The sequence below is a fragment of the Artemia sp. Qi Xiang Cuo genome, chromosome 10 (genome assembly GCF_049724085.1).
Source record: "Artemia sp. Qi Xiang Cuo chromosome 10, ASM4972408v1, whole genome shotgun sequence".
In the NCBI taxonomy this organism is placed as follows: domain Eukaryota; kingdom Metazoa; phylum Arthropoda; class Branchiopoda; order Anostraca; family Artemiidae; genus Artemia; species Artemia sp. Qi Xiang Cuo.
This window is the reverse complement of record NC_142803.1, coordinates 11,187,002-11,195,970: the sequence shown is the minus strand read 5'-3', so window position 1 is coordinate 11,195,970 and position 8,969 is coordinate 11,187,002. Positions and strand designations below refer to the sequence as shown.

Genomic DNA, 8,969 nt, shown 5'->3' with positions numbered 1-8,969 from the left:
ATTCTCTAATTCTATTCAAAGCAAAGGCGGAAGCTAGCCTCTCTGACCGTCTTGGTCAAAGAAAAATTTCAGGAGAAGTTGTTTTTTCTAAGGAAAATACTAATAAGCAACATGTATCCAGAGTGGTTAATTAACCAGACTTTTTCAAAAAGAATACAAAGGTTTCTAGAGATTTCTAAGGAAGTCTTGGAGACAACTCGGGAGAAGGATGTTTTTTGTTCCTATCATATATACCCGGGCTAAGTGAAAAACGTAAAAGAATTTTACATAATAATGGTCTAAGGGTAGCTTTAAAGAGTAATAATACATTGGGTAGTTTTCTAAATTCTGGGAAGGATCTAGCTTCATTGGGGCAATAAAGTGGGGTTTATCAGATCCCATGTACTTGTGGAAGCTCATATGTGGGACGTACTAACCAGAGTTTGGAAATGAGTTTATTACAGCATAAAGAGTCTATTTCTTCGGCTTTAAAGCAAGATTCTAAGTTTGAAGATTTTACTTCAGCCCTTTCAGAACAAATTTTCAATTTTCCAGACCATTTTAATTTGTTCGAGAATGTCTCTTTGATTTCTAGGGATCGGGGTTTAAAGCCAAATTTTCATGAAACTCTTGAAATAAAGAAAATCTTATTCAAGAATAATAGTTTGAATCGGGATACAGTTAAATTTGGGCTGAACTCTATATATGATAATTTATTAAAATCTGACAGAGTAAAGTTCAATTCACCCAATATAGTTGACCTTTGTCCAAATATTATATCACTGAACGCTAATGAACCGAATCCAACAAGGTCAAAGAGGCTAGCTTCCGCATTTGCTTTGAAAAAATTAAAGAATTAAACAATATGTATTTTTCTTTGATTTCGTAGATAAACTTTTGTTTTAAATTGTTTTAGTTTAGTTTTACTACTGATGACAGTCGCTGTATATGTGACCAAAATATCTGGTAATTTTTGTGAATTTCTATACACTGTCTATTAAAAAGGATATTCCTATTTTGAACTTTTATTTTATCATATTGCTTCATTCTAGGTTATACACATTAGCTAATATCAGTGCTGGTTTTCTATATCTATAAACTCTACACAACAACACTTCCACCTTCTGATTCACCATTGATCCAAAATCCTACACCTGATGGTTCACTGACTTCTTGATGGATATAATCTATCCATCTCTTCTACCATCTTCTCAGTTCTTTCTAATTATGTAGAAATCTTTTATTGTACATGTGTCTCTGCTTGTCAGCCATGTCTCTTGTGGGCAGATAATATCAATTTCTGTATTCCTTGCAAAGCTCTCAATTGAATCTTTTTTAACTCTTTTGATTGATTGGATATTGAATGATAAAACTTTCATTTAAGGGGCCATCCTGATTAGCTTTAAAATTTCCCTTGATTCTAGTTTCTCATTGAATAGTGTTTTCATATGAGAGCATAACTTCTGAACCCTTTCTAGTAAGTCTCTCAAGTCAACCCCTTCAGCTGCACTTGAAACAAAAATCACTAGCTTTGTCAGAATGTCTTTTTAGAGTTTGTTTTGTTCATTGATTTCCATGACCTGTTTCTTATTTAATGCATCTGCATAGGATCTATATACTCTGGAAGCCATATTAAAGCCAATATTTTTTTCTTGAGACAATCTTAAACTGTTTTTATTTTGATCTCTGACCCTACATAAGCCAGAAGTTGAAGAATGGTTACCCCTGCAATTTACACGGCTATATTTTTGAAATTTTTCTTCTTTTTCAGTTACTTTCTTGAGTTCACAATCTTTTGACTGGTGGGGAGCTGCACATCTGAGACAAACTGGTTGTGGTGCCCTGCATTGTGCCTGCAAATACTTTTGACACTTGAATCACTGGATAATAGGCCTTTGGTATTCTTGAACTTCTCTTTTTCTTCCATATAGCCAGAGAGCTGAGGGCTAAAGATTGTTTTCAAAGGTGATAAAAACTGATAGGCTATCTTCTAATTATTTTATTTCTCTATTAAACCTTTCAATCTTTTTATAGATTTCACTGAAGCATTAAACTTGGATCCAAGATCACTTCATAGATCATCTTCAGTGATTTCTTTGGGTATTCCTCTTATTACTCCTTGGTATCTGGGTTTAAATTCCTCTTCCTGGACTTCTGTTTCACCTAGGGTAAAGGTACTGATGATTTGACAGTTTTTGTAAAAAAAACAACAGTTTTTCTTCTCTAGAAGTCTTAATTCAAAGACTTTTGGTTTGAAAAGGGCTTCAGTATGTAGGAAAAACATCTAGAAACCTAACTGTTTAATGAGAAGTTTGAAGTTTTATCTGAAAAGCGTACAAGCTCCGATTTTCCAAAATTAGAGCATTTTCACCTACAAAAAACACAACAAAAAGGTTACTTGTTTTTGACGCAAGTCGGAACCCAATTCAACTCATGTCAAAATACTTGGGGAATACTTGTGGGTGGAACCTGGTGTATTTGACCCATGTCAAAATACTTGGTGAATACCTGTGGGCGGAATCTGGTGTATTCAACGTGTATATTCTTGTTTCTTTGTTTTTCTTCTTACTTACTTACTTACTGTCGGCTGGAACCAGACGATGATCCATCCTGCCCGGCACCAATGGACGATGGGATGACTGACGTAGTCCAACACGATCTGTCAGCAACAGCCTCTTCTTCAATCTTCAGCCAGTTTTTATCTCAATCACGTCCGTGTCGTCAAAAGCCACCCCAAGGATCCAGGTCATTCTTGAATGTCTGCCAGAGATTCTTCCTTTGGCCGCCTGGTCTCCGTTTCCAAGTTGAAAAGGGGTCGCAGGTGAGGACATGGCGGGATATAGTTCCAGCTGGTCGTCGTAGTGTGTGTCCCAAGAATTTCAATCGTCGTTGTTTTATGATTACCGAAAGGAGGGCCTTCTGGGCACAACGCTTTCGAACCTCAGCATTTGAGATATGAAACCATCGGCTGACCCGTAGTATGTGTCTCATGCAGCGATGGTCGAATACTTCTAGTGAATGTGTTTCTTCGGCCTTTAAAGGCCAAGTTTCACATGTGTACAGCAAGATCAATTGAACAGTTGCCTTGTAGACGTTCATCTTCGTTTTGATGCTAATTTCATGTCTATTCCAAAGCGACTTCTTCATGCTTGTGAAGAGACCCCATGCCTTTCCTATTCGAGCTCTAGCGTCAGCTTTTGCATCTCCATTCGGTGTTAGGATAGAACCAAGGTAGCAGAACTCTTCAACAGTATCGATGGTTCCGCCCTCTAGTTGGATATCTGGGTGGTTTGTGGCGTTTGCTTTCATGATTTTTATTCTAGATTGCTGATCACGAGGCCAGTTTTCTTTTATGTATATGAGACATCATTGACCATCTTTTGGAGCTCAGCTGACGAGCTACTCATGAGACACGCATCGTCTGCGAAGTCAAGGTCTGTCAGGGCGATCAGGTTGTCTTCTTTCTGACCGACGACAAAGCCTTTGTGGGTTCAAAGCAAATTCGTCATTATCCAGTCTATTATGTAATTGAATAGACCTGGCGAAAGGGGGCACCCCTGTTTGACCCCTGACACAACGTTAAATTCCGTTGTTTCGCCGTCGGTAGTTCGGACCCTTGTGAGTATAGACTCATGGTCTCCTTTGAGTATCTTGATCAGCTCTGCTGGGATACCGTCCTCCTCCAGGATCTTCTAAAGCTTTGTCCTGATAAGGGAGCCGAAAGCGGCAACAAAGTCGATGCAGGCGATGAAAGCGGAAAGTTGAAATCTTTCGCTCTGCTGTAAGATGGGGCGGTGGGTAAGAACATGTTCTAGGCAGCCCTTACCAGGTCTGAAAACAGCTTGTTCTGGTCTTGTCAAAATGTCTTGGGCGTCCTTGAAATGGTTGAGGACGATTATGCAAAAGACCTTCATGGCGTGTTCTATTAGTGATATACCTCTGTAGTTTGAGCAGACTGCCTTATCTCCCTTTCTATATACCGGTATAAGTACTGAGAGTTTCCAATCTTTTGGGAATTTCTTTGTCGTCCATACCTCAACTAGCAAGTCTTTCAGCTGGCATAATAGTGTGGGGGATAACTTATACATCTTTGCTGAGATGCCATCCTCTCCAGGGGCTTTGTTATTTTTCATGTTTTTCAGTGTCCGCAGAACATCAGCAAATGACGGTGGCTGTAGATCTATCTGGTAGTGCTTCTTAGGTACACTCTGAAAATCGGGTAGATCACACGGAGCTTTTGTGGGATTAAGGAGCTCGGAGAAATGTTCTTTCCATCTCTCAAGGCGGTCTTTTTCCGTCTGAATAAGGTTGCCCGTTTTGTCTTTCAGGGGGTCTGTGAAGATGGGTGACTTGCTTATTGTTTCCCTCAGTAGCTTGAATATTTTCCTTATATTGTGCGATTCAGCTGCTTTTTCTTGTAGTATTTCTCCCTGTCGCAACGAGCAGACTGCTTTACCAGCTTGCGAGCATTTTTTAGGGGTTCTTCAGGGCCACTGAGAAGGGGTCTTTCTTTTCCACTAGCTCAAATGTTTTTTACGAGATACAGAGCCTTTGTTTCCTCTTGGTGTGATAATGAACCTGTTCAGCAACCTGTTGGTTCACGATTTTCAGCTTGGACCATCAGTCTTCGATGTCTGTGTAGTCAGTAAGGGCTTCAAATCGGCTGTTAAGTTGTAGCTCGAAATCAGCCTTGATCTGTGAACTGCGTAGTTTTGATACATCAAACCAATTGGTTTTTATCTTCTTTTTGTGGGTGCTTAGTCTTTGACTGAATTTACAGATGAGAAGAAAGTGATCGGAGCCGTTTGTTGAGCCTGTATCTGCGCCTCTGTAGACTCTTGCATCCAGACATGATCTCCCCCAGCGTCTTCTGACGAGGAAATGGTCGACCTTTGTTTAGTAACCCCGTCGTTGTATCTCAAGGTCACAAGGTGGTGCTTTTTGTGCTTGAACTGGGTGTTAACCAGACATAAGTTATTGTATTCTGCAAGCTGTAGCAACCTCTCGCCCTTTGAGCATCTATCTCCAAAGGTATGGCGTCTGATCACTCCTTTGGTGTTTGCATCTGGTTTACCAACCCTTGCGTTAAAGTCACCAGCGAAAATTAGTATGCCACGTCCTGGGACAGAGTCGAGTATTCTCTGCAGCTCAAAGTAGAATGCATCTTTGGCATCATAAGGGCTATCTCTGATAGGCGCGTAGATGTACAAAATAGTCACGTTACTAATCAAGCCTTTCAGTCTCAGGGTAGAGATTCTTGCTGACGCGGGTTGCCAAGAGATGATAGATGAAGCAGCAATTGGGTCCAGAAGGAATCAGACTCCGTGGAGACCGCTCCCATCAGTTGGTCCAGAGTTCTAGAATTGTAATGTTTCTGAATCCGTGAGGTCAATTGATTTCGTCAGTATTTCGTTCAATCTAGTTTCAGAAAGGCAACATATATTGAGACCATACTTTTTCATTTCATTAGCAAGGAGCATTTGAGTTGACTCGGACTTGCAACTTCTTACATTCCAAGAACCAACTTTAAGTTTCTTGGTGGGGATGATTACACCACTTCTCAAATCAGGCATCATCCGAACCTGGTCGACGTCGGCTACCGCGGGCGCCATAGCATTGATTGTTATATCTGAATCTTCTATATCTCTCGGTGTTTCATGGGAATTTTTTTTACCAGCACCTCCCTAAACTTTTGGCGCCCTGTTGCGTTAGCTGTTCTGCCGGTCGGGCTAGGCAACCAGCATAACGTTTCACCACTCCACCGTGATGAGGTGCAACTTAGGGCTCTCCTCTAGCCTCTTGTTTAGGGACTATTGTTTTTCTTCGAGTTCATTTAATGTATAAAAGTATAAAACACTATGCAAAAAGTAGAAGCAATAAAACTAACAAAATTGTTTCAAGTATGTAGCATTTGGTACAACATAATTGTTTTAAAAAATTTTAATATACATTATTAAATACAAAAAGTATTAAGTTTAAGATAATTATTTCATTAGCATTTTGGAAGGGATAGGGTCTAGGAAAACAGGAGCGGATTTCAAGAAATTTAAGAAGTTTATAATCATTATATTTGATTTAGTGGATTTTATTTTCATATACAGATTCTTAGTTTCATCCAAAACATAGCTTAGGATTTTTTTTTTTGGGGGGGGGGGTCACTTTTGATATTTCTATGACATGGTGCTATGCGTTTACCTACCCCCCCCCCCTCCCCAGTAAATAAGATTTTACAAATTTTTTTATTTTTTTAGTTTCATTGATAAGTGCTAAGGAAAGTAAAACCTCGCCTGCGTATGCAGCCTGTCCCAAGCCAGGATAAAGAGGAAGGGTTAGGCTGTGGGCTTGCGACCCACACCCGGGACCTCAAGGGCCTGCCCTCAGGGGAAATCCTAACTGCAACCGAAACCTCAAGCTTGAGCCTCGGATTTTTGAACCCCCTTTTGATGACGACCTCTGCATGCCCACGGACAAGATTTGTGAATGCGAAACAACAACTCAAATTTGGTTTCTGGAACGTCCGCACAATGTCTCAAGACTCCAAGACTGAACAAGTGCTAAGAGCACTGGAAGAATACCACCTTAACCTTCTGGCTCTGTCAGAAGTTCGATTGCTAGGATCTGGATCAAATGAACTGGATGGAGATGTGACCATTATATACAGTGGATCGCAGCAAAAGCGTGAATACTGAGTAGCACTAATGATGACAAAACAGACTTCCCAAGCTCTACTACAGTGGACACTGGTGTCACCTAGAATCCTGAAAGCCCACTTCATCGGCGCGCATGTGAAACTGTCAGTAATAGTATGCTACGCACCCGCCAATGACGCCACCGACGAAGCAAAAGACGAATTTTACAGAGCTTTCAACTCCGTGGCAAACAACATACCACGGCATGACATGGCATGTTTTCTAGGAGACTTTAACGCGAAAGTAGGGAACGACCGATCGTTTTCTTCTGAGGTTCTCGGAGAGCATGGCCTGGGCCAGCGAAACGAAAACGGAGAACTGCTTATTGACTTCGTGCTCCATAACGACCTAGTAACCGGAGGTACCCTATTTTCTCATCGGGATGTACACAAATATTCTTGGCTATCTCCCGATGGCCATACCCGAAATCAGATTGACCATTGTCTTTGGAGCAGGAAGTGAAGATCAAGCCTACTTGATATAAGGGGATATAGAAGAGCTGACGTTGGCTCCGATCATAATCTGATGGCAGCAAAAATCCGCCTCAAATTGAAAAGAAATAGAAAAGCAAATAAGGCTCCCTTAAACCCAGTCTTTAACTCGGAGAAACTGAGGCTGAGAGAATTCAACCAAGCCTTTAAACTAGAGATGCGGAATAGATTTGAAGCCTTATTTTTACTAGATGATGCTGATAGCAATCAATACTGGGAAAGCATAAAGTTGTGCTTTCACGATGCCACGAGAGCCACCATTGGGTACCGCAAGAGCCCAAAAGACCAGTGGCTATCTGACCAAACATGGGAACTCATAGAGACAAGGAAAAAAGTAAAAGCATCACTTATCCAAAGACAAATCCCCGACCAACAGATCCTCAAAAGCGATGAATACAGAGCCTCGGATAAAGAGGTAAAGAAGAGTGCCAGAAAAGACCAGAGAAACCTGCTGAGTGAAAAGCAGCGCAGGCAGAAGAGGCGGCGGAGAGAGGTGATTCAAGAGCCGTCTATAAAATCACCAATGAGATTATTGGAAAGAAATCCTCTATTCAACATGGACCAGTAACAGACCCCTCGGGCATCCTGATAACACAGCAGTCTGACGTAAACGGAGTTTGGACCAGTCACTTCGAGAAGCTGTTGAATAGACCTCCACCAGAGGATCCCACAGATATTCCAGCAAAAACACTGTTTTCCTTAGATATCAGCACGGATCCGCCGTCATCCACTGAAATTATAGCAGCAGCAAAGAAGCTGAAAAATGGGAAGTCGCCTGGCGAAGACAGGATATCCGTGAAAATGATCAAAGCGACTGTTATGACCTGCATCAAGTTCTGGACAGTGTTGTTCGCAGGAATCTGGACGACTGCCAAAATACCTTCGGATTGGAAACGCAGCACGCTTGTGAGGATCTTTAAGAAAGGCGATACATCCTTCCCAGGCAACTGGCGAGGAATCTGCATGCTTTCCATACCTAGCAAATTTCTGACGCACATTTTACTGCCGAGAATCAGCTCGCAGCTCGACAGACACCTTCGCGACGAGCAACATGGATTCAGACCGAACCGTGCATGTGCAGACTTGATATTCACCCTACGGCTACTGACGGAAGAAAGCAGAGAATGGCACTCCAAAATCTATATGATATTCATCGATTTTGAGAAGGCATTTGACTCAGTAGACCGCCAAAGTCTGTGGAAGATCCTACTGCATTACGGAATCCCTGAAAAGATAGTCTCACTGATTGTTACGTTTTATGAAGATAGCGAGTGCTGTGTAAAGACACGAGATGGCCAAACCCGTTTCTTCCTAATTATGTCAGGAGTTAAGCAAGGTTGCGTTTTGTCACCGCTACTTTTCGTAATTGTCATTGATTACATACTGCGAAGTACAAGCACAGATGGAATCCAGCTGAATCCAGAAACACGCCTCGGGGATGTAGACTTCGCTGATGACATCACCGTCCTAGAATCAGGCAAGCAAAGACTCCAAGAATTCCTTGACAAAGTGAGGGAGAGAGGTGGCCATTTCGGCCTAAAAATAAATAATGAGAAAACAAAATGCATAGCTACCACAGATTCACCCCTGAGCATCACTTGCAGAGACCGACACATAGAGCAAGTCGTCCATTTCAAATACTTGGAAATAAAGCTTCTCTATACGGCTAAAGTTACGACTCTTCAATATCAATGTTATGCCAGTGCTGCTTTACGCTGCCGAAACCTGGCACCTGAACCAGGAACAAGAGAGAAGAATACTTGCTTTCGAAAACACATGTTTCAGAAGAATTCTCAACATCTGTTGGCAG

The 8,969-nt window shown here is 41.5% G+C and overlaps 3 protein-coding genes across 3 annotated transcripts; 1 reads left to right on the top strand and 2 right to left on the bottom strand.

Annotated features, from left to right (window-relative positions):
- Nucleotides 1-2,700: 2,700 nt before the first annotated feature.
- Nucleotides 2,701-3,288, bottom strand: LOC148947467 (uncharacterized). The gene has a single exon (XM_089095897.1). It carries the CDS (start codon nt 3,286-3,288, stop codon nt 2,701-2,703), a length of 588 nt encoding a protein of 195 aa, XP_088952023.1.
- A 383-nt stretch (nt 3,289-3,671) lies between these two features.
- On the bottom strand, nt 3,672-5,591 carry LOC148947466 (uncharacterized). Its single transcript, XM_089095896.1, has 3 exons — nt 5,490-5,591; nt 4,758-5,126; nt 3,672-4,409 (listed from the first exon to the last, which is right to left on the bottom strand). Exons 1-3 carry the CDS (start codon nt 5,589-5,591, stop codon nt 3,672-3,674), a joined length of 1,209 nt encoding a protein of 402 aa, XP_088952022.1.
- Nucleotides 5,592-6,680: 1,089 nt separating this feature from the next.
- On the top strand, nt 6,681-7,130 carry LOC148947465 (protein CFDP2-like). The gene has a single exon (XM_089095895.1). The coding sequence runs from the start codon at nt 6,681-6,683 to the stop codon at nt 7,128-7,130; it is 450 nt and encodes a 149-aa protein (XP_088952021.1).
- The last annotated feature ends 1,839 nt before the right edge of the window (nt 7,131-8,969 follow it).

What these genes read in the sequence shown, in the direction of transcription:
- LOC148947466 (XM_089095896.1), bottom strand. Translation starts at nt 5,591, where the DNA reads ATGGCGCCCGCGGTAGCCGACGTCGACCAGGTTCGGATGATGCCTGAT. An exon ending in TTAAAGTTGGTTCTTGGAAT is followed by an intron (nt 5,127 to 5,489) that starts GTAAGAAGTTGC and finishes TTCTACTTTGAG; the next exon opens with CTGCAGAGAATACTCGACTC. An exon ending in CGATCACTTTCTTCTCATCT is followed by an intron (nt 4,410 to 4,757) that starts GTAAATTCAGTC and finishes TCGTTGCGACAG; the next exon opens with GGAGAAATACTACAAGAAAA.
- LOC148947465 (XM_089095895.1), top strand. Translation starts at nt 6,681, where the DNA reads ATGACAAAACAGACTTCCCAAGCTCTACTACAGTGGACACTGGTGTCA.
- LOC148947467 (XM_089095897.1), bottom strand. Translation starts at nt 3,288, where the DNA reads ATGAAAGCAAACGCCACAAACCACCCAGATATCCAACTAGAGGGCGGA.